The sequence below is a fragment of the Amblyomma maculatum genome, chromosome 7 (assembly GCF_055883805.1).
Source record: "Amblyomma maculatum isolate TAMU_Amacu chromosome 7, ASM5588380v1, whole genome shotgun sequence".
Classification (NCBI taxonomy): domain Eukaryota; kingdom Metazoa; phylum Arthropoda; class Arachnida; order Ixodida; family Ixodidae; genus Amblyomma; species Amblyomma maculatum.
Genome location: NC_139350.1, coordinates 94,844,531 through 94,869,734, shown reverse-complemented (window position 1 = coordinate 94,869,734; position 25,204 = coordinate 94,844,531). Strand labels below are relative to the sequence as shown.

The 25,204-nt window shown below is 45.4% G+C and overlaps 1 protein-coding gene across 1 annotated transcript in view; it reads left to right on the top strand.

The window, feature by feature from the left end:
* Positions 1-24,698, top strand: part of LOC146183985 (chromosome-associated kinesin KIF4-like) — a 28,719-nt gene extending 4,021 nt beyond the window's left edge. The window contains exons 3-9 of the mRNA XM_084608458.1: positions 3,378-3,545; positions 4,595-4,856; positions 5,446-5,556; positions 8,456-8,631; positions 21,067-21,085; positions 23,068-23,173; positions 24,557-24,698. Of these exons, the coding sequence (XP_084464584.1) occupies positions 3,378-3,545; positions 4,595-4,856; positions 5,446-5,556; positions 8,456-8,631; positions 21,067-21,085; positions 23,068-23,173; positions 24,557-24,698 (984 nt within the window). The remainder of the gene's footprint in view (positions 1-3,377; positions 3,546-4,594; positions 4,857-5,445; positions 5,557-8,455; positions 8,632-21,066; positions 21,086-23,067; positions 23,174-24,556) is intronic.
* Positions 24,699-25,204: the final 506 nt, after the last annotated feature.

Genomic DNA, 25,204 nt, shown 5'->3' with positions numbered 1-25,204 from the left:
ATTCGACCATTTCCTAAGCATCGCACAACGAGATTGCGCCATTGCGCTTGTCGTCAAAAGACATGAATGCTGCTTCTGAAGGAATTATTGATTTTAACCTTTTACACAACCACCACATAGGCGGAATAAGCGGCGTTTACTTTATTTTAGCAATCTGAGTGGCAAAAAGATCCAGCTCTGTTTCGATTCGAGTGCGATCGTAGTATACTTTGTGGGCAAACCAAGAACGGTCATCAACTTCTGGCTGATGAATCATTTGCTTGAAGTCTTGAACCTTCAAGCTTTTACTTGTCTATGCTCTGCTTTGAGTGTATATGCCTATTTCTCTTGAAGTAACCCTGTATGTAATACCTACATCAAGGGTTTTTTCTTTATTTTACTGCAAATTCCTTGAATAAGCAGGCGAATATTCGAGTGCAACTAAATTTTCTTTCACGCCTTTGAGATACAAACTGAACCTAAATGTAGGAGGCATCAGGTTTGTAGTTGTACAACTGGCTTGTCATGGATTTAATGTCATTTCTAATTTCTCGCAGATATGCAAGGAAAATATTTTTTATTTATTCTCCAAAAGTTCATTCCGAGAACCATTGACGATACGGGAGGATCACGCTGGCACGATAAGGGTAAGACTTCACTAGTGCATTAAATTGTTTTGGGCTAACAGCATGATTAGGAGCGTGCAGCTCGAAGTACGTCGGCTATGATTACATAGTTACGTGATTATAATAGGCTGCTCCTATTTTGGGGTACCCGCATTAGCAATGATGTAGTGCTTTTGCATTGTGCTGCGCTCTTAAACCTTAATACAGAACTGTAAGCTTAAAATTCGAATTTCCCAGCTAACCAAACAGGCACAAACATAAGCGTGATCTCAAGCAAAAACCATCTGGATATCCAGATGCGATTCCATCTGAGGCACCCTCAGCAGGAAAAGTACATGGAGCCTTCTCAGCCCTACTGAAAAACCAAAAGTTCTAAGAGGCAATAATTTCACACAATCTCGCCTAATCGCATAGACTCTCATACGGTGGACATCATTATCATGAAATATTTCGCATAATTTATAATAATATACAAGAGACTATGAGATGTTAAGCAATTATATGCGACTTGTATGTGATTGCTTATGCGAATTAAGTAAGATCGTGTGAGAAAATGTTAGGATATTGCCTCACATGTTTTCAGTACCTTACTGAAAAACCAAAAATTCTACGTGGCAATAACCTCATAAAATCTCATGTAATCGCATCGACTCTCATACGGTTCACATAATTATCATAAAATATCCTACATAATTTATGATAATGTAGAAGAAGCTATGAGACCTGATGCAATTATATGCGACTTATATGTGATTTCTTATGTGAACTGAATGAGATTGTGTAAGGAAATGTGAGGTTATTGCCCCATACAGTTATTTCAGTAGGGTAGGGAGGTGCTTCATTGAACCTAATAAATCCAAAGGCAAACAAGGCAGTAACTTGAGGAGGGTACTCAATGACTTCAAAGGCACGGATGACAGCTCGCCGGCAAACTAAAATAAACATATTCATGTACGACCGTAGAAGAAGATGAGGAATTTAGAACATACACTAGAGAAAAAACACCATAATTAGGATGTAGAATTCCCCGTTGTAGAAATAAAAACCGCAATAATGACTATGAGGCGAGGAACGACACCGGAAGACGACCTGATAACGGTCTGCCTTCTGGCCAAACCCAACGACCTAACCCTGGAAGATTTTACGGCCAGTAATGATTGCTGGGACCAGGGAATGTTACCAAATGACTGGAAAACATCTATAGTAATGTTCATCTCAAAGCCGGGCATAAAGATAAAAAAGAAAATTTAAGACCAATCACTCTCACGTCCTGCACCGGTAAGCTCATGGAGGTGGCAGTAAGGCAAAGGCTGTCCGACTATTTGGAACAGCATGGGCTGCTGCCGCCCTCCATGTTCGGCTTCCGGATACATTTATCAGCGCAGGATGTACTGCACCAAATCAATAGGAAAGTTATTGATCCCCTTTTAGGGAGTTCAGAGACAGGGCGATTTTGACCCTGGACCTGATGATGGTCTTTGAAAACGTTAATTATTGTAAAAGTGAAAATTTCAAACGGCAACAATTGCGGCGAGAAATATTTTAGCTACATAAAAACTGAGAAAATCAGAAATCTTATATCAGATTGGGCAATAAAAACATTTCTGATGTTTAGCTTTAGTTCAATCCCGTAGGTTGCGTAAGCAAAGCCTACGTAGCTTCTCTTTCTGTTCTTATTCTTCTTCCTTCTTCTTTCTTCTTCTTCTGCTTCCGCGGCGCGGCGGGGCTACCGACTGGGTTTACCCGACGGCTTGAAGAGGGGCCCCATCTACGGTCGCTGTAAAGGTCAAACGTGGCTACCGGCCAGGTTTACGCTACGGGCTGAAACCTGGCGTAGTATTGCTGAGGCAATAAAAATTCGGGCCAATCGATATGGGAACACGGGGAACGCCTCAAGGAGCTTTTCTTTTCCGCTGCTCTTTAACGTTGCCCTCATAGCGCTCCCAGAGAGGCTCAACGCCAGTGAATGGCGTACGCCACGCCATCTACGCGTACGACATTACCATCTGGTCGTTCCATGGGTAACTTAGGGCAGATGGTGGGAGCCTTCCGAGAGGAGTGCGCTCCGAATAAATCAGAACTCTTGCACATTGCAAAACCTAAAGATCTAGGACAAAACATAGACATTTACGTTAACGGCAATCCGATACCAGAAATGGACATACTTCGGGTATTGGGATTGCAAATTGATAACCTGGGTAACACTTACAAGACCCTGAAAAATTAAAGTCCACCTTCGGAGAAATTAGTAGGATGATTGGCAGGATCTCCGGCAAGAACGGTGTGCGTCTTGAACAAGAAACCGTTTGCCTGGTTTCGGCGTACGGCGTCACTCGTGGGGAGTACGTGGCGCCCTATCTCAAGCTGAGGAAGAGCGACCGTGGAACCCTTGACGCGGTGATTCGGGCGGCGGTTAAAAAGGCGCTAGGACTCACGGCCAGAGCCTATGCGGAGTGCCTGCTCCAAATCGGGATCCATAATAGTATTCGGAGTAGATTGAGGCCCGCAGAACAAAGCACATTTCTAAGCTGTCCGTGAGCAGCATCGGCGGGCAAAACCTCTGAGACCTAATTCTCGGGCTTCTCCCCATCATCTCCCCATCATCGAAAACAGAGTGGACATCTGGGATATGTGGAAAATATTTGGACGGTTAAGCCGCTCTCTAAAAACATGAATCGGGAGCATAATAAGGGGAAGCTTCAAGCCTGCAGAGCAACATTTATGCTAAATAACTATGGCAGTAAGAGAGGCACATATATTACGCGGATGCAGCGGGTCCCCCGCGAGGACGGCATCTGCACCATCACTGTTGTGCACGAAGAAAGACAGGTGAACGTGTTCTCGGTAAAAACTAGTGACGCGCTGATGTTGGAGGAAGTGGCGATTGCACTGGCCTCCACCCACTCCGACGCAGCATATATAATGTCGGACTCGCAACAGGTTTGCCGAAATTACGTGCGGGGTATGATAGCGCCACTCACCTGCAGAATATTATTGGCACATACGAGCAATTCAGATTCAGCTACTTGTAAAAAACAAAACAAACAGATAATGTGGGTGTACGGTCGCCAGATGGTGGAGGGGAACGAGACCGCTCACTCGATTCCCGAGCTTTCCTACCCGTGGTTCCGCTAAAATAATCCGGTTCCACCGCAGCAACTATAACAATCCCGCTCATAAGTTATGCGAAGACGGAAACTCATTTCCGCCTCTGCAGGGGGGAGCTCCCGTGAACCGCCAAGGGTCTCGACAGATATAAGGAATACCACCTTAGACGACTTCAAACCGGGTGTTTTATAACTGTCGCCATACTAAAGTACGTACGTGGATCCGGCATTCACGGGTAGGTGCAAATTCTGCGGGCAGTATGCTGACCTATCCCACATGGTCTAGGCTTGCCACCAAAACACAAATATAGCAGTTATAACATTCAAATAGGGAGGGTTGGAAGGCGGTCCTGTCCAGCTCGGACCTGGAGGAGCGGGCCTCGATCCAGAGAGCTCGAGCAGTGGCAGCGGCCAATGGCGTCTTGGAATGGGGTCTGACACCCAGCGCCATAGCCATCCCCACTTTCCTTTCACAAATTATTTCAGCCTCACAATAAATGTATTCTCTTCCTTCTTCTAAACTTATAAAAGGGCTGTGAACAAATATCTACCTTGAAATAACGTTTTGTCGGGCTAGTTGGTGAGAGTTCATGTTCAAGGCGCAAAAACGCACATGGACACAAGAAATGCAACGGGAAGAAGCGCTCCTTCCCGTTGCCTTTCTTGTGCCCGTGTTTGGTTTCGCGCCTTGAACTTATGGAGAAATCTCTATCCTTGGTATTTTTGAACAGTGCAATGTTCCTTGCATGCTCATTCTCAGATGAAAAAAAGGTGGTACTAGAAATGTTCGCTCTTTCTTTTGATCACATTTTCAGCTTTCACGTTGAGCGCGAACGCTTGCTGATACACCGTCTGTGCTTTTGTTTCAACTTGTATGAACAGGGGACCAACCTGACGGAAGTAAGTGTGACCACTCCCGAAGAGACAATCCAGCTCCTCGAGAATGCCTCTGCATCTAGAAGCACAGGTTCGACCAACATAAACTTGCGGTCATCTCGGTCTCCCGAAATCTTCACCATGATTGTAGAGCAGTGGGACAAAGGAGATGGTGGCTCCGCAAGGCTAGCCAAGTTCCATATAGTGTATCTCGCTGGATCTGAACAAGCTGGAAAAACTAAGGCAGTTGGCGAAAGGCTCAAGGAAGGTTTGTTGCCAATTTTTCATTGTTTAAGCTGCTAGTTGTTGATGGATGGCTCTAATGCTAGGAAAGGGCGAGCAGCTGGAAGGTAAAAAGGCACAGTTGTCAAACTGCTGCAGAATAGTTCAAATGAGGGTGCGCTACTGTTACGCTCCGTAACATATCCAGTGATTTCGAATTTTTTGGACGAGAATGTACAGCTTTTGTGCAGCTTGTAGTCCGCCATGTTCTCCATGCAGCTTTTATAGTCGACGTTTCGATAATTTGGTTTGAAAGCCAGATTTCATACACTACATGTAGGGTTGAATATTTCTCTACGAGGTTCAATACTTTGCTTCATTGCTCACGCAAGTGACTCAGGACGTCTTAACCAGTGTCCTACATGGCTTTTGTGATAAGCGAATTACGCGTAATAGCAAATTATCCATTGCGATCACAGCACACGGTTGTAATTTAGTATTTCATTTTCAAAGATACAGCGCTTGATATCAAATCATATCGTGTTCTAGGGTTTAGCTGTTTGGTTGTCCCTTAGCTGACATTTCATTATCAGTGTCAAAAGATGGATGAGTGTGTACTCCTAATTTGTTCACAGGAATCAAAATCAACAGAGGCCTCTCGTCACATGGCAATGTCATCAGCGCTCTATGCGATGGCGACCCCCACGTACCATGCCGAGACTCTAAACTGACGAGGCTGCTTCAGGGTACGTACAAGCATTTTTTGGCTGGGATCATGCCTGGGTTGCACGGTTGCGCATTGGAATGTGGCACATACTGTGTACTTTACTGTGCACAGCGCACAATAATTGCTTTCTTCACCACCATCTCATGTTTTAGAGAGCGCAGCTTTGACCAATACTTCGAGTTATTAATGCGGATTGCATTTAACGACTACATTTTCGACTTCCTTTGTCTGTCATGGCTCTATCTACAAAACTCTGCAGGACAAACGTGGGTGCCTTAACGAGGTTCACAAAAAATTTTATTTTTCACGTTTTTCTCAGTCCACTTAAACATCGTTAAGTAAAGTGCACTGACTGCGAACAGATGCTTTTATCCCAGTTCAGGTCTTTCATTTCACATAATCTTGACTTATACTAGCGACTACAGATGTTATTTCCTTTCGCTGTGTCCTTGCTTCTTGTTATAGCTGTAGTTTGGCCCAGGTATTGAGAAGCTCTCGATTCTGCAGCAAACAGCTGCGCTGCAACCTTATTGAACTGCCCAGAATTTAATATTTTCGGTGTCAGGTTTTCTCATAGAGCTTTGTTTTTGTAATTTAGAATGACTTTTGATCTAAAAATTTCAAAAGTATTTCGAGAATTACGTGTTGTGAGATTGAGGTATTGTTAGTCAGTGTTTAGTAAGGGTGTCCTAATAGTAATGCCCAACCTTTTTATTTTCCTCGAACGGCGTTAATTCACACACATATGATATTAAGAAACATTCACTCTGCACCTCTGCTGCTTACGACTATATTGTACCGCACCATAATCTTAGCGTATTTGATTTGTTAGTGATTTTTATGTGTGCATATTGCTAAATCAGAGTAAGAATGACGAGAGCAACATATTCACCGTACAGACAGGGCTACACATAAATGGGAAATATGGAAGACAGAAGTTTATCCTACGACATTGACGTGATATTGGTGAATAAAATTTTGTTATTTGGGGCTCCCCTGGAGGCCTGGTGTCCTATCTCCCGAGGTATTTATGTTTTGGTGCCCTTTTACTATAATCATGTCTAAATACAAACGGCTTTAGTATAAGTGAAAAGATGTAGAGTCGCTTATGCAATAAAAAATAAGAGCCCAGTTTCACTTTTCTTTACTCCAGTTTACTATAGCGGGATTGTGGATGATGCAACTCGGATGATTAGTTACGGGACACTAACCTATTTTCTCTTAGCTCCGCAATCAATAATTTACTATACTACTGGTCTATAATTGTTCACACTTCGCCGTGAGTGAAGTGGCAGTACCTATACTAAATTAGTGCGCGTTGCAGTTGCAAGGCATAGCAGTTGACTTGTGCGAGACGTCAGCTTGGTAGTGTTGTCCATGAGAGACTCGCCAATCCAAACTGCACTGTTCTGCTCCAGATTAGGCGGGATTTACCATGCGCCCACCATGTGCTCTTTTTACAACTGACAGCTGCCTGTCTGTGTGTGTGTCTAAAAGCTGCGCCGTGGTGAAAGCTCACCGATCTACTCTTGGCGTTTGTGGAATTGCATTTTTAGAAGGTGCATATTACGAAAGTACCAGGGTAACAGGGAACGGTTTTGCCAGTGACTGAGTATACGGAGAAAGATGATACACTATATTCTGAAAGGGTTGAAGCCGGTGTTAGAAGTTTTCAGACGTCGAACAGCAATGGTAAAATCATGCGAGTCTGAGCATGCGACCAATGTGGGAGCGGTTACACATCAGCTGTAGAAGAACGGAGGTTTGGGCTAGTTGGTGATCATCCATGTTTAAGTAACAGTGCAAAAGGAAAGAGACGAGTGGAAGGATGTACACAACTGCTTCGTGCACCTCAGCCGTCGTTGTGTACCTCCTTCCACTCGTCTCTGTCTTTTTGCGCTGTTGCTTAAACATGGTATACACATCAACTATGCTCTAATGTGTGTGACACTACACTCAGGAGGAAAACTGTGCAGCATCACCCGTGCCATGGTGAGAACACAGTGATAAGACATTTTGCTAGTGCCGTCTGAGTCTCTGAGTACAAAGTAAATTAACAACAACAGTAAACAACAGTAAATTTCGGCTGATACGGGACAAATAACATTTTTATGGGATCACCACGTATGTTTCCCTCGATGTATTAGGGACTGTTCGAAATATGCAGAAAGTTTTTTGACCCTCTGACAAGGTGCTGTCAGTTTAAGACTATGGCTGATAAAACATATTTTATTGTTTATGCCCCTTCATTTTGCATATTTTAAGTTTGGAGGTATAAGTAAATCCTAGCTGGCTCAAAAATGGGAACCATTTCTGATAAGAAGCATTTAATTGCCACGAGGGTTTAACTAAATTAAGGCGACTACAAAGTGGGGAGGCTCTACAGTGATTAAAAGGACGCTGAGTAAGTATTGGTCTGCGTCGAAAGAATTCCAAATTCTAGTCACATTAAGGCGAGCTTTGCCAAATTCGCAGATTTCTAAAGCTAGAAGACAAGAAAGGTAATATCGGTGAAACTATACTGCCAGCCAATTTTGCGAGCAAATTGCATGCGTCAATAAACAATTCAGAAACGAATAAGCGAGGTCATGGTGCGCTGAAATTCAGTTCTAGACGGCGGCGGTCTGTCCTTTGTTTTCCAAGGACGCTTTTTATGGGATATGTCTAGGTTTAGCTTTCAGAGCGACAGCTATATTTTTGCCACTGAACTATTGCCAATATAGCCAGAAAGACTTGGGGGGCCAATATTTACTAAAACGTAATTTAAAAACGTTGTTCTGGATGTCCCTTGTATGTTCGTGGCCTAGGCAACCTATCGTTTAGAGGTAGCATTATACGTGGTTTATTGTAACTACGTTACAGATCCGTCACTTCCTAGCACTGAGTTTCCTCTTCCGCGTTCATTTTTATTTCTCTAGATTCCTTGGGGGGCAACAGCCACACTGTGATGATTGCCTGCATCAGCCCGGCAGACAGCAACCTGGAGGAGACCCTCAGCACATTACGCTACGCGGGCAGGGCTAGAAGGATCAAAAACAAGCCTGTTGTCAACTTTGATCCTACACAAGCACGAATCACCCGACTTCGCCAGCAGGTGTGATCCCGTTTATGTGTACTGTGGCCTATCCTTGTATTAAAAATAGCATCTTTAAAGTTTGGGTGATTACTGCCCTACTGAAAAAATTGTATGAGACAATAACCACATTTCCCCACACTATCTCACTCAATTCTCATAGGAAATCACATACAAGTCGCAAATAATTGCATAAGGTCTCATAGCTTCTTGTACATTATCATAAATTATGTACGATATTTTATGATAACGATGTGGACCGTATGAGAGTCTATGATTCGATGAGATTTATGAGGTTATTGCCACGTAGAACTTTTAGTTTTTCAGTAGGGTAGTCTCGAAAATTTGGAGTAGGGCAGGGCCGAGAGCAGATTTTGTTTTCTAAAATTCACCGGATAGACAATCAGGACCCTGAGCTTTGGAAAGCAGCAAACGGTAAACTGCGTCTTCCATTTTAGTTAAGGTTAATGGAGGACTTACCGCCTTCATTCATCCTCATGAAGCGGCTTAATCATAAAAACAAGACACTCTTCTTGAACATCAACATCATTACCGATAGTGGCAGAAGAAAGACAGGTGTAGCGACTTGCAAACTCGGTTACTACTGCATCAAAATTAGTGAGCAAGGCACCACTACAACAACCCCCGCCGGGTGGCGCAGTGGCCACGGCACTCGACTACTGTTCCCAAGGACGCGGGATGGCATTCCGGCCTCGACGGCCACTTTGCGATGAGGGCGAAAAGCAAGGCGCCCGTGTGCTGCACGATGTCAGTGCACGTTAAAGAACCCCAGGTGGTCGAAATTTCCGGATTCCTTCATTACAGCATCTCTGATAGCATGAGTTGCTTTGGGACGTTAAACTCCACAAACTACCACCACCATTACAATAGAATTCAGATACTCGTTTGGCAACTGCATGGCGACGCTCATTAACAATGCTTGTCCAGTTGGCTCCTCAGACAACAAAGCATGATTGCTACGAGACCGCACACCACCCGCTCGAAAGCGCTCTGCATCGATCTCTTTAAGGTGGTAATTTACAAAAGGAATTTCCTCAGTGTATAAGCCAGGAGCCTCACATTCATTACGAAGGCTCAGCAGCAGCCGTTTTCCTTTACGAATTTGAAGACCTGAATCAACCAATCTCTATAGCTATGTTCCAAACTTGTTGCTTAAAGAACTCCCAAGCTGCAAATGACTGCAGACTCAAGGCGAACCAAGAATCCAAAGCTGTCCTCACGCGCTGTGCAATGTCTTCATCGTCTACCAGCGAAGCATGAAGCTTCCATAGAGCCAACTGCGGCTTTTTTTTATTTTTTCGTCATTTTTTTTTGTAAATGTGCATAATTTTAAAATATATACCACATATATTTATTACATTCTGAGCAGCAGGAAACACCGGCAGGATCTCTTTTCTATTGCCAGCCCGGCTGAAGCAGCAGCTACAAACCAGCAGCGTTTCATTCACACTTCGTCTTCTCTCCGACGAGATGACCAACGATGATGATGAATATGTACAGATGAAGATGACGTGCACGCAAAGTGCTTACAATCTTCCCCCTCCCGGACGAAAGCGATCATTGTGGTCGCAGGTTACAGATGGTGAGCGGTTAGAGACGACGGTCGCGAACAGGCTATGCAGGGCCGTTTAGATAGTTCACACGTGATGCTTGCTTTAGAACCGTGTGAGGACCAAAGCAATTCTAGAGGGCACTTTGGACCAGTAAAGTGCGATAAGGCGAAATCCATTAGAGCGCGGTGGATCGTAGCCCTCCACTAAGACACCTCTATCTCCCTCTCTTCTTTCACTCCCACCTTCCCCCGTTCCTTTATGGCGTCGTTCACGTGCCAGCGGAGAGTTGTGACAGATACTGCGCCTTTTAAATCCTGTAAATCAATTTCAAATGTCGCTCATACCTGCTGTACAAAGCAATCCTAGACATCTTGGTCTGCTCCTATTAGCTTTGTGGTGCTGCGTCCGAAAAAGCGACAAATAAAAGGCGCCATACGGACGCCTGGATTGGACGCCCGGCAGGATCAGCTTTGCATATGCATGAATCACCCGGTGACGTCATGACCTGTCGTGACAGTACGTCGATCGCTCTCTTGTCGAACACAACCAGCATTTAATGAAAAGCATCAAAGTTCACCGGCGTTCTATAATTCGTTTACAGGAAAGGAAAGTCGCAGTAGCATCTGTCACTCGCTGAATCCCGCGTTCATCCTCACGGTAGACAAGGAGAATTATGAAGAGCGCTGTACGATCCGAGCGTGGCGCATTTTTTTTCAGCATGGCATTTATTACATGCTTTTAAATTCAGCGTAGAGTTATATACATTATTTACAGAGTAATCAGCCTGTAGGCGAAAACTCCATTTGGAACATACAACACAACATAACTAGAATAACTAACTTCACTAAAACGGTGGCAAGGAAAAAAAAACCATCGGTGGCGCAATGGATTGACACTACTTACCTCAGCACTGAGCGAATAAAAAATGTGTTCGAATGTTGGAAAAAAATCCTAGCGTGGCGCTATTAGTAAAGCGCCCGGCTGGGGATCTAAGGAATGGAGGTTCGATTCCGGTGGCGACAAGGTTTATTAATTTATTTTTAACTCTCGCTCTCAAAAGCGTGACACCTCTGCTGACAACCTTCTGTCGACAAAGTTGAGGCATTAAAGGCATTTCGATGCATTTCGTCGTAATAAATCGGCTAATCAATTTTCCACACAAAAGCCACGGAAGCGAGGTCACTCAGAGGGGGGTCGAATATTAAGGGCCTTTTCTGGTAGCTTGAGTGGCTTAAGTTTGGAGGCGGGCAAGCTCACGGCAGTGAGTGATGCGAGAAACGAATTATTCGGGGTAAGGTGCGTCAGAAGGTGTTGTAGCTGAGAAGAAAGATGCTTCGAGCGAGAAAGTAGGGGCGGCCATAAACAAAAAAAAAAACGGAGAATAGTTGGTGGTTCGTTGAACGGCAGTGTTGTAGGCAAAGGTGACAGAGGAGTAGGGTCCAGTTGTTGTGACGGGGGTGAATGTATGTGGATAGCTTGTCGGAAAGGGTGGATGAAAGCGTTCTGTGAGGCCATTGGTCTGTGGCTAGTAAGTGGATGTACTTTTGTGCACCGTGCCATAGCATGAAGCACTGCTTCGAGCACTGACGAGAGGAACGACTTTCCACTATCACTGAGGAGGAGACGCGGGGCGCCATGGCGAAGGAGTCTGGTGGGGAGAAAAAAGTTGGCGATTTGAGAAGCAGAGCTGGAAGAAAGAGCTGTGGTTTAAACGTATCAGGTAAGGTGGTCGACCGCAGTAACGACACAGCGGTTGACCGCTAGTGTCAAAGGCAGGGGTCAATACAAGTCGATTCCAACCGTTTCGAAAGGCGTGAAAGGACACGTGGGAGGCAGCAAGAGACCGGCCGGAAGTGACGTGGACCATTTGGATCGTTAGCAAGGGATGCAAGACGCGACGTATTTCAATACAGAGGTTGAGAGGCCAGGCCATACGAAAAGGATCTGGATGCGGTTGTAGGTTTTCATGTAGCCAAGATGGCCAGCGTTGGGATCGTCGTGAAAGGCTTGCAGAATTTGAAAAGGTGGAGAGCGGGGAATTACGGGAACCCAGGCGTGGCCTAGCGGGCTGTAGTTGTGCCAAAATAGTTTGCCATTCCTTAGCTTTAAATTTTTGAGCTGAAGGCGGAGACAGGTATTTGGAGTTCTGGTAATGCCACTCAGACGATCAATCAGCTTGCGACAGTATGGATCAGCACGTAGGTGGTGGGAGAGATGACAGACTATTGCTGGCGCAGGAGTAACGGAGGCGGAGATAAAAAGCTGCATGACTGTAGGCTCTGAACGGCGCGGCTCAAAGGCGCAGGTGAGGAAGGCGAAGACATACATTTTGATGGCGAAGCAGTGGGCAACATGAGGGAGCGTTGGCGTCTTTGTGCTGCTTGCCCGATTTGTAAGTAATTGTGAAGAATTGTGCTCTTGAAGATGGAGAATCCAACGCCCGAGACGTCCAGACAAGTTTTCCATTGAGGATAACCAACATAGGGAGTGGTGGTCAGTGACGACCGTACAGGTATGGACAAAACGTCTTAACGGCCAGACATTCCTGCTACATAATAGTATAATTTTAGTCCGCGGGACTCGGAGCGCTGGCTGGCATAGGCAACAACGTTTTCTGTAGAGCTGTCTTGGCGTTGCAGAAGAACAGTGCCAATGCCGTGACTATCGATGTGCAAAATGGTTGGAGCTTTATTGTCAAAATGGCAGAGGACGAGACTCGACGTCAGAGCATGAGACCAGACGAAGGGTGTATCCATGTGGAGAAACGCATGCAATGGGGAGACAATAGATGCGAAATCGCTGATGAAGCGCCGGAAGTAGGATGCCAATCCCAGGAAACTGCGTAGATCTTTGACCCGAGTCGGACGTGGGAAGTGCAGTGCAGCAGCGAGTTTTTTAGGGTCAATATTAATTCCGGCGCTGCTTACAAGGTGACCAAGAACTTTAATACATTTTGACGCAAAACAGCATTTCATTGTGTTTAGCTTAAGGCCACCGTTAGAAAGTGCTGTCAAAATTTAGCCAAGTCAAGTAAGATGATCTGAAAATGTCTAAAAAAAATGACGATGCCGTCCATGTAACTCGGACACGCTTTTTATTTCAGCCCTCGTACAACTGTGTCAATCGTGCGCTCGAAAGTTGCAGGAGCCTTGCAGAGCCCAAAGGGCATTGCATTGTGTTCATATAAATCATCCGGAGTGACAAGGACAGCCCCCTCTTTGTCATCTTCATGCATGGGGATTTACCGGTACCCTGATCGTACGTCAAGGCTGGAGAAAAATTGGGCACCTTGTAGACAGTCGAGGGCGTCGTCAATTCTAGGGAGGGGGTACAAATCCTTACGAGTCATTCTATGAGAGCACGGTAATCTACACAGAATCAAACCAAGCCGTCATCCTTCACTAAAACAACGGGTGATGACCAAGAACTAGACGAATGGCATATAATGTTGCGGGCGAGCATGTCAGCAATATTTTCATTGATAACCTTGCGCTCGGTTGAAAACACACGATATGGCCGGCTTCAAACGATGCCCGATCGGTAGGTGTGGATGCGATTCGTTGCTGCAGCGGTTTGACCCGATGCTCGAGACCTCACGTCGAATGAGGCTACGTGCATGGTCAATACACCGAGCAATGCTTCTGTTTGCTGTGAGGTCGGTGCTCATCATGTTGCAAAGTTCTCCACTGAGCAAAATAGGAGATGTATCGGAGCGAGCTGAGGTGCAAATAGAAGAAGGATGACAGGCTCTGCGGAAGAGACTGGAGGAACAGTAGAGTGACGGCGCAGAAAAATGGGCTCCGATGTGGTGTTGAAGAGAAGAGAAGAGAAGAACTACTGGAGGATCGAAGTAGTGACACGATACTTATGATACCCTTTGACAGGAGACGGGAGATGGTTGTAATCAAGACTTCCCCATCAGTCACGGCATCAAAAGTCACAGAAAGAATAACTTCACAGCCGGCATAGAGGGTGTGATCGGCGACAATAACCAAGAGGGAATAAGCGGGCTCTGAATATGCAGCAGTGGTGCATTCAATGACTTGTAGAGTAAGAGGGGAAGAAATCCCTGCCGAGGATGAGTGGATGGGCACAGGATAATAGCACAGCGAACTCATTGTAGTGCAACATGCCGTCAATGGTGATTCAGGCTAAGCACTGTGCAGAAGAGTTGTAATGCTCCCCATTGGCAACACGTAATGTAAAGCCAGTGCAAGGAGTTCGCACTTTGTGTAGTTGTAAGTACAAGTGAAGCTGCATGACAGAAACAGCAGTGCCTGTATCAATTAATGCTTCTAGTACAATGCCTTCACCGGTTACAGTTCACATGTTTCATGGGGACAGGGGAGGAATTGTAGCGATGGCAGGTGACGCAGCTTTACCTTCGGAAGCTGCACAACTCAGGTTACCATGCGGCGGTCAGAGGTCGACGAAAGCGGGTGCTCTCGTGTATATAAAGTGTATACGCTCCTCCGTATACACTTTGTGGCGTCACACGAGCATTTCAAAATTGCCGTCGCTCTTGGTGGGAAGAGCTTCCGAATTCTGATTTCTATTGCATTTTCTTTTTTTTTTGTAATATGGGCTTCGCGCTAGGCACTAATCCTTTGCGAGTAGAATCACAGGCCTATATATTATTCAAAAAAGTATAAAACAGCAATACATCGAACGACCCCGTTAACTATCTATATGGTTGTTATCCTAATAATGTTTGCTGCTGCAAGTCTTCAACTAATTTTATTTTCCATCATGGTTGTGCATTTATCAAAAATCAGACAGTTTGGAATTTAGACGCTGTTTTAATGGCCGCGATTGCTGCCACTATTCGTAAACACCTCAATTTTGACCAATCAAAACCGCCGTTTTTGTTTATGCATGGGCCTCGTGGGAAGTTTTGCAACTGGTAGTATTCAGGAGCTCTGATGGCAACCACGGAAAAGCGGAATCGGAAATAGGATCACTCGTAGTGCATGCTGTTAGAGAGTATCATGCAATGGAAGCTCTTCTCCTCTAGTTAGGCTCTCCGTCTCCGCAAGGGGCGCGACCTGCTCATTGTTTGTTCCGCATCTGCTTCCGCGGCTGCGGGTGGCTTTTACCTTGTTTCGCGCTGTCGCCCGCGTGTTTCGTTTTGAGTGCAGTCCCGAAATGTACACAGAAGGTAGATGTTGTAGCGGCATGTCAGCGTACTACAGACATCAGCTGAGACTATATAAAAAACACTGTCACTCAGCAAACGTTCGACAAGCATATGACACACACTAGGCATGGTAGCTACTTTTATTCATTTTAATCCGAATTTTTCCCAAGCCTGCACAAGAATAGGAATACAAAATTGTATGAGAAGCGATCACATCGGAACTCTTTCTAAGCTATCATAACAGCAACTCGTCTGCAACGGCACAGCTGTCTTTCAGCACTAGATGCGAAACCACATAGGTAGCACTGATGGTGAAAATAGCTTTACACAAATGTATTGCAAGTTGCATAATGCTTGGATAATAAAATATTACTATAACATTCTGTGTAAACGCTGTAAGGTGGAGTTTTCACTGTTATTTTAATTTATAATGAGCAATTGTCTTGTATTATTAACATTATTTTAATTTCAAACAAACTTTGTTTTAATGAAATCTTTTCATGATATTATGTTTTTTCCCCTTCATGGATCACTGCCTTGTCGTGGCGGAGGGGCTTGCGAAACTCGATGAAGTCGTGAGCTTTGCTGTGTAGGGCCACCCAAGATAGACAGGTCACGGCAGAGAGTTCTGACAAAATGTGATTCACTGGAGAAGGTAATGGCAACCCACTCCAGTATTTCCTGCCAAGATAACCCTACGGCCAGTTACAATACCATTAATGATATGGCGCCGGAAGATGAGCCCCCCAGGTTGGAAGGCGTCCCACATGTTACTGGGGATGAACAAAGGGCGATTCCTAGTAGCTCCAGGACGAATGAAGCGGCTGGGCTAAAGCCAAAAGGACGCTCAGTTGTGGATGTGTCGGGAAGCGACCGGAAAGTCCGATGTTGCAAGGAGATATATCACATAGCAACATGGAATGTAAGATCTATGACGCAAGGTAAACTGGATGTCGTCAAGCGAGAAATGGATAGATTGAACATTGATAACTTGGGTATCAGCGAGCTCAAGTGGACCGGTATGGGAGAATTTAACTCCGGCGACCATTATGTCTTTTTCTGTGGGCACGAATCCATGAGAAGGAATGGGGTCGCTCTCATAGTAAACAGAAGAATGGGCAAAGCAGTGCTAGGGTACAACCCCAAAAACGACCGAATGATTTCACTTCGGATCCAAGGTCAGCCTTTCAACATAATAGTTATCCAAGTCTATGCACCGACCACTGCTGCTGAAGAAGCTGACGTTGAGAGATTTTATGCAGACCTACAATGCCTTTTAGACCGCACCCCATCATCAGACGTCGTTTTTCTCATAGGAGACTGGAATGCTAAGGTCGGGAGTGAAGAAATATCCGGAATTATAGGCAAGTTCGGTCTTGGCGAGCCAAATGAAGCTGGGCAGAGGCTAGTAGAGTTTTATCAAGAAAACAACCTGATCATAGCGAATACTCATTTTCAACAGCCCAAGAGGCGCCTGTACACATGGACTTCACCGGATGGTCTGTACAAAAATCAGATCGATTATATTCTTTGCCGGCAGAGATGAAGAAGCGCTATACAAGCAGTAAAAACAAGGCCTGGGGCCGATTGTGGCACCGATCATCAGCTTCTTGTTGCCAAAATTAAGCTTCGATTGAGGAAAACGCAGAAAACTAGAAGGACTTTCAGGTATGATCTGGATCAAATTCCATTAGAATATGCTGTGGAAGTGAGGAATCGATTTCAAGAATTAGATCTGGAAGACAGAGAGCCCGAAGAGATGTGGACTGATGTTCGTGATATAATACAAGAAGTTGCTACTAAGGTAGTTCGAAAGCAAACTGGTTATCTGAAGAGGCTTTGCAAATAGCTGAGTAAAGGAGGATGGCAAAAGTTATGGGGGAAAGAGAAAGATACAAGGTTCTCAATGCGGATTTTCAGAAAATAGCAAGGAGAGATAAACATGCCTTCCTGAACATACAGTGCCAAGCAGTTGAGGACAACAGCCAATTAAGGAACACTGGAGCTCTGTATAAGACAATCAAAGATATCAAAGGAAGCTTCTGTGCTAAGCTGGGCGTGATAAAGGACAAACAAGGCAAGGACCTCACTGAAGCCTCAGAGATAAAGAGGTGGCAGGAATACACAGAAGAACTGTACAAGAAGGACCCGAATGTGCAAACCCAACATAAGACGGTTGTGATTACTGATCTCGAGCCGGGCATCCTGAAGAGTTAAGTTGAATGGGCCTTAGCCAGCCTTGCTAAGAACAAAGCTAGCGGAATTGATGGCATTCCAGCTGAGTTGCTTCAAAACCTCAACCATGACGCTGTTAACATTCTGCATTCTGTCAGAAGATTTGGACAACCCTGCAGTGGCCACAGGATTGGAGGAGGTCAGTTTATATCCCCATTCCAAAGAAAGGCAGTGCCAAAGATTGTTCCAACTACCGCACGATCGCGCTTATTTCGCATGCTAGCAAGGTGATGTTGAAAATCCTCCAAGGTAGGCTGCAGCAGTATGTGGATCGGGAGCTTCCGGACGTGCAAGCTGGGTTTCGCAAGGGCAGAGGAACTAGAAACCAAATTGCAAACCTTCGCTGGATCATGGAAAAAGCAAGAGAGTTCCAGAAACCCATCTACTTCTGCTTTATTGATTATGCGAAAGCGTTTGACTGCGTAGATCACAGCAGATTGTGGCAAGCTCTCCAAGAGATGGGAGTTCCAATTCACCTCATCTGTCTCCTCAGGAACCTGTATGAAGGGCAAGAGGCCACAGTCAGAACTGGGCATGGTCTTACTGATTGGTTTCCGATCGAGGAAGGAGTGAGGCAAGGCTGCATACTGTCGCCCTGCCTATTTAACCTATATGCAGAGTGCATCATGAGGAAGGCCGGTCTGGACGAGTCTTCAGCTGGAGTGAAGATTGCTGGAAAACGTATCAACAACCTTAGATATGCGGATGATACCACTTTAATGGCAGAAAGTGAAGTGGAACTCAAGAGACTTCTGATGCGCGTACAAGAAGAGAGTGAGAAGTTTGGGCTTAAACTGAACATTAAAAAGACAAAGATCATGGCGTCTTGCTCTATCAAGTCCTGGAGCATCAATGGACAAGAAGTGGAAGCTGTGACAGATTTTCTCTTCTTGGGCTCCAAGATTACCTCGGAAGGAGACTGCAGCCATGAAATTAGGAGGCGCCTGCTTCTGGGAAAGAGAGCAATGGTTAGCCTTGACCGCCTAGTAAAGAGCAGAGACATTAGTCTGCCAACCAAGATCCGTATAACTCGTGCTTTGGTCTTTCCAGTTGTGATGTATGGATGCGAGAATTGGACTGTGAAAAAGGCTGACCGCCGAAGAATTGACGCGTTTGAATTGTGGTGCTGGCGAAGACTCTTGAGAGTTCCTTGGACTGCCAGAAGATCAAATCAGTCGATATTGTCGACCATAAACCCTGACTGCTCATTGGAGGGTCAAATTTTAAAGTTACAGCTACTTTGGTCATCTGATGAAAAGAGAGGAGTCGCTGGAGAAAGATTTGATGTTGGGAAAGGTTGAGGGTCGCCGGAGAAGGGGTAGGCAGCGAACGCGTTGGTTAGATGGCATCCTCGAGGCACTGCAGATGAAGTTATGTGATGTTAGGAAGATAGTGAGAGACCGGAAAGCGTCGCGTGACATGGTCCATAGCGTCACGAAGAGTCGGACACGACTGAATGACTAAACTGAAACTCAACTCACAATGATGTTTTTTTAGGAAAACAATCAAAGAATGGTTTGATATTCATGACGCTACTTGTGCTGGAAGCGGTAAAAGGAGGCCAATAAATAACACTGGTGATACTCGATTGCAGTGGCTAACAAACACCTGCTATATCGCAAGCATCCAAGTAACTTCTAAAGCGTTAAACAACGACACTTTCACTGAAGAAACATTTCAGGCACTGCAGTTCATCACGAAGTCTACTGTACAAGTGATAGAATACCTCCTGCGGAGATATGTCGGCTCCGTTCTCACTAAAAAACTCAATAGCGACCCCATAAAGGCTCTCTTCGGGTAAGTAAGGCTAATGTGCGGAAGAGAACGACACGCTAGATACGAGGGCCATAACAGCGACACTTGACCACATTGTCAAGACGGACGTTTCATCTTGGAGTAAAATCAAGGCACTTCGCGTCGACGCCGAAAAAAGTCATTTCTGCTCTGCTGCAATGACTAACCGAGGAGCTGAAGGAAGTGATTGCATCTCGTGTCATCCCATTACCCATTGTCACATATTCCGGTGTAGCTTATGTCGCTGGCTACGTTGGTAAGTTAAGCAGTGTCTTCGGGTGTAACGCTTGCACTATCCTTCTTCTCCCTAGCGAAAGAAGCAGCCCGCTTTGCACTCTTCTGCGTGGGCAAGGTCCTAGTGGACTGCATTATCCGAAAGCAGAGTTTGTTGTGCTATTGGAGAGGATTCTTTTAAAAAAAAGCTTTCGTTCACCTACCACACGTACATAAATGTTCTCGAAGTAATTCAAAACCTGATTCAACCTGCACTCGAGAATTCACCATTGCTGAGAGTCTGTCTGGCAGTTTTCCCAGCATTAACTGTTTATTTACTAGTCCATAGCGCTGAAATGATAATACTTTGGCCGTCATTACAAAAGTAGCTCAAAACAAATACGCTGTAAGCTGAAGGCAAACATGATGTGAAAGATTGCTTCTAAGAACCGTGTTTAGGTGTTATAGCCGGATTTGCGCACCGGTTTGAGCGACAGGCCAAAGTACAGTTGATTATTACATATAGCTAACTCTCAGAGTATCCCATTAAAACTTCATGCAAAAGCATAGGAATGTTGCTTGGAGTTTATCGAACTCCTGTTCAGTGAAAAATTATTGTATATATCGAAGTTCGTGCCGTAGCTTTGCAACATCCTTTCTCGTAATTGAGCTGAGCGATTTTTGTTGTGTGATCAGAGTCGGCTGCGCAGCCTTCGGCACCTGATGGCAACGCTAACGCTGTAAAACCGCCTGGTAAGGTGGACGTCGAGTCTGCTTGAAAGTTGCCTTCGGTCTTTTGCGCTTGTTTTTAGCGCGACACTGCTATCTTACGGGGAAGCTGGCATTCAGGGCACAAGGTACTATGCGGTGAAGCCAGCCAAGCCGGCCGAAGGCTTGAGACGGCTCTCGCTTGTTCTGCTTTGCTGCCGAAGAACACTGGGAGATCAACTACACTTTATTTTGATTGAGGTATTTGACACCTTTAGCAGTTCGTATTGCGTGTTTTCAGTGTTACTAGAGTTCCGAAATTCGTCCCACCGGCCGTGATCCCGCATTGATTGGTCCTGACGTGATGGGCATGCGCTAATTTGACGAGCTACTAGCGCCATCTGCCACGCGTCACGCTGCCACGCGTCACGCTGCCACGCGTCACGGCCATTGAAGCGCGTTCGCACTGCTGGTGGGAGGGATCGCGAACTCCGCTAACGCAGATGGCAAAACGTAACACGGTCTGCTAAAGGTGTCCATAATTGCCCTTTGATGTCCCAGTAACAGAAGTAGGCATTTCTTGGAAAGGCACCGTCCGCAGCCGATTTTCTGCAAAATCCAACGGCACATGGTACCACACAGCGCGAGATGCTACTGCAAGGTATGAGCAGCGCGAACTACGACACATCGACATATACCCATCAAATATTTGGGGGACAGGCTCGCGTCCACGGAGCGGCACTGCGCCCAGTGCGTCCCTCTTTTCGGCGCCTGACATACATGTGCGCTTCGCAGATGAGCTGCCAGTATGCAGGTGGGTAGTCCATCGCTGCAGGAAGCATGCTGCTTAATTTCCCAGGTACATCACATAGGCGCTTATGGGTTACACAGAAGTTTATATGTTGGCATATTTTATATCCCGGAATATCGACATATCATAATGGTTCGAGTTCAATTCGTATGCGATGTATACCCGAGATCGAGTTATACCGCTACTTGTGTACGTACCAGTCGTCGCAGTAGCAAGATCGTGAAACTTTTTTGTGACGCTTATACACAACTTCGTGTCGGCAACCAATATAGGCAGTTCATAAGCCTCTACTGAGCAGGCTAAATGGGCTATGCTTTGATAATTAAAAAAAAAAGTGTTTAGCCAAGAGAACGAGAGGGGGTGATCCCTGTCTACAAGAGTCAAAAGGCCTGCCTGAAATCATACATTTGCACGGCTTATGCAACAATACCACCACCACATCTCTCCACTGGCTGCTGTATTTTCTTCCTTCCTTTTTTCACCGAGTGGAACCACGCGGTGCTCAGCACCCAGCTAGTTATGCTCTGCATAGCAACAATACTCGGCATTTACCGAATTTCTAACACTGATTTAGCAAAACTATTGGTCTTCATTGAGCCGCCACCTCCAACCCCCAAAATTTGTCGGCTGTCATGCACGTAGCCACGACTTTGTGTTTTTGTTGCTTTGGGTGAAGGGGGGGGATATTAATGAGGCGGCATATGTTATAGTTCGAAGCGCCGTGGATTTGTATAGCTTAGCGCACAGCCACACGAATGAACGATGGAGAGTTTGATATTAGGCGGCCCGCGTCCACCCCTCCCCCCCTACGCTTATGGACGTGCCCGACTAGTCTTAATGCATATGCAGGCAGATTCGATGTGCATTTCTGCAGAAACCAGATACACGCTATTGATGACGCAGCAACCACGATCGAAGTAGGCGAGTTCATGCAGCTTCCTTATAGCTTCTTTACCGGCGCTACTAATTCGTTGAGGAAACATATTTTTTGTCTCCCATATCGATATTTTCATATTTACTACAGTGAAAATTCGCTGTCATCTGCTTTCGTACACGCTTCTGGTACTGCTGCCTATTGCAATGCTTTTATTTGATATAGAAAACAGCAAATGAAGTACATGTGCCTGCCATAGTATTTACGGTTCTACAAAGTAGGTTTTACAAAGTGTTGTAAACGTGGCCGTAATTGTTGCGTTTCTTTTGCACGTGCCCAGTGTCACCCATGCAGAGAGGCAAGACTCTTTGTGATAAGAAAGAAGTACAAGCGGAATTAAGATAGCATCCGCCGCCGTATAGAGCGCCCTAAACAGCCACAGCAAAAGAAACACTTGCATCAGCAACAGCGAAGGCTCAGGGGGTGAATTTGGGGAAGAAAGTCAGAACAATGGCGGAAAAAACCCGCAACCTAAGCCAAAAGATATTTCAAAACAGGATGGTGGGTCTTCCCGCGAAGCCGCGCTGCAATTCTACAGAGCAGCAAAAAGGAAAAGCACTCGTGAGATGGAGTTCAGTAAGAATTCGCTACTCGAGTGCGTTGTTATGAAAATCAAGCCCTAAATTATATAACAATATGAGAAGAAATCAACTTTTGGTTTTGAAATGTGAAAACACATTACGGAAGTATTAGTGTGCTAGAAACATAGTTTAGGATTTATCGAATAATGTTTTTAGCGCCTTGAAGGAAAAAACAAGAACGATGCAGGTTTTTCGAAGACATTGAGGCCTTTTCATTGCGGACGTTGAGGACGAACTCAAACTTTGAGAGCAGTTGTCGGCCACGTCATTAGGCCGCGTCGAAGGCATGGTTTATTTAGGTCCCTTTAAGCCACCTAGTGAACGAGAGCAGCTGCGTGACCACGGCATGGTTATTATGTTTTTACCGCTCGCGGGAAAGTGAACGCAAGTGATTGTTTTGTTCGGCACACATGGAAATGTGAAAGGGGAAGTTCTGGTAAAGATTCTTGTCGAAGCCGTGATACTTGCAGATGAGGCAGGCCTCCACGTTGACTTCGTCACGTGTGACGGGGCATCGTGGAATCGAAAGATCGTGAACATTTCTGTGAATCTGCATGACGGCTACCTCAATTACAGGTAGGATCAGGCATCCAACAGACAGCGGTCGCTTCCTGCACTTCGTGTCTGATTTCCCCCACTTGGTGAAGTGCACGCGCAGCAACGCCCTCTCACATAATTGCAATACACCCGATGGCTTGGTTGGGTTTTGATATCTGTATTTCTTTCCTAACTATAGATTTGTTTCTCATCGGAGGAAAAAGTACGGAGCCTCGTTACAAAACAAAAAGGTGCCGGGCATGCACGATTGCTATGCAATTGCTGTGGGGAAAGCATACAGTTACGTTTGTCTGAAATAAGAGAAGTTAGAATATATTAGGCGCCGTAGCGGTCAGAGCAGGATAAAATTCTGCACTTTCGAGTTCTGCTAAGATCACTGAAGTTGACCTCCGTCAGTCATATGTTTTTACCGCAACGCGCCCAGTTGTGCGATGTTATTGCATGTTTAAGAACCCCATGTCGCCGAAACTTCCGGAGCCCTCTACTACGACGTCTCCCATGTAGCCTGAGTCACTTGGGGACGTTAACCTCATAAATTAACACCATGTTTTTTTTTTGTGTGCGTATTCTGTACGGCCGACCTTAATTAGAACATTCCGCAGCTGACAAGCATTTTGTGCTCTTTATTCTTTCGATAAGAACGCCTAGGAAAATGCATTACAGTCAAAATGATTTGAACGCGTGTACGCAAAGATAAACGCAGGAGGGTGCACGAGATAGACGGTAGCGCGGTGACCCTGAGAGTCATGAACGGCATAACCGAAACCCATCTAAACCCGAACAACTTCGAGAATATGCGCATGGCCTACCAGCTGTTCGGCCCAAAAGTCATACATGGGCTTTGTTTCTTCAGAGAAAGAAAGACAGTATTCGCCACATCCTGCAGTTTTCGAGTAAATATATAAAATAAACGCAGTGACCGTAGTTTTAAGCAAATCGGGAATACGTTTTTGAATGCATGCGACGAAACATCTCGGTCTTCGCCTGAGGTTTGCGCATTCGTGGGATACAGAATGAGCTTAGTGAAGCTTGGTAAGATTTTTTTCTCAAATCAAGCCAGGAAGTTTACGCGTGATAGCAGACCGTGTCACAACACGTGAAATGACGGATACGACACGGCACTGGTCAGGATAAAACTGAGAGCACTTCGACGTTCTCATATACATATATATATATATATATATATATATATATATATATATATATATATATATATATATGCCTAAGTCCGTATACAGGCAAAGGAAGACTTTCGGCCTCATTTGCGCCAAACGCTCTAGAGGGACATTTGTGTAGGTAATAGGCACAGCTCAGTTTTCGATATTGCAAAAGGCATATTCTTGGAAGGACACTTTTCGAGAAGACATAATGACGCACTTGCTGTTTTCTTTCTCCATGCAGGATGGTCAACACCGTCGTCGCAGTCATGTCTGCACGTCACTCAAGGGACGCGCAGCGGAGCAACTCACTGGCTGCTGACTGTCTTTCGGCATTCCTCGCTTACCTCGCCGAATGGAAGGCGCACACAAACTGTCTGATATAGGGTTTCTAGGGCAGTCTACTGCCAATAGGCTAAAGGTTACTATCAAAAGCACTATCCTTTTGTTGGACTACATCACGATAACCTTAGGCTACAGGTACCTAATGACAGCACGGTTAAGTCAAGAGTTCTTGAAGAACATATTTGGGATAGTTAGTGCGGCGCTTGCAATGACCACCCAACTCTCAAGCAGTTCCTTGCGACCATGAGTTGGATAACTTTTTTTTCAGTTCGCTCAGCAGATAAGAGGAACGCGGTTGAAGCAACCTTGAATACTCTCTTGAATCCAGGGGCATCCGCTGCAGCGGTATCTCAGAGGCAAATGCTAAGTGCACAGCAAGCTTTTCGGTGGAAGTGATCTTGACTATGCCTCAACGAGGAGCGACTGCAGACTACTTCGTTATAAAAGTGGCTACGTTGCCAAAACGTGAGTCATGCCGTTGAAGTGCACTGAGTACGAAGCATTGATTCTTACATCGCAGCACGAAGCAGGAAGTGACTGCATTGAA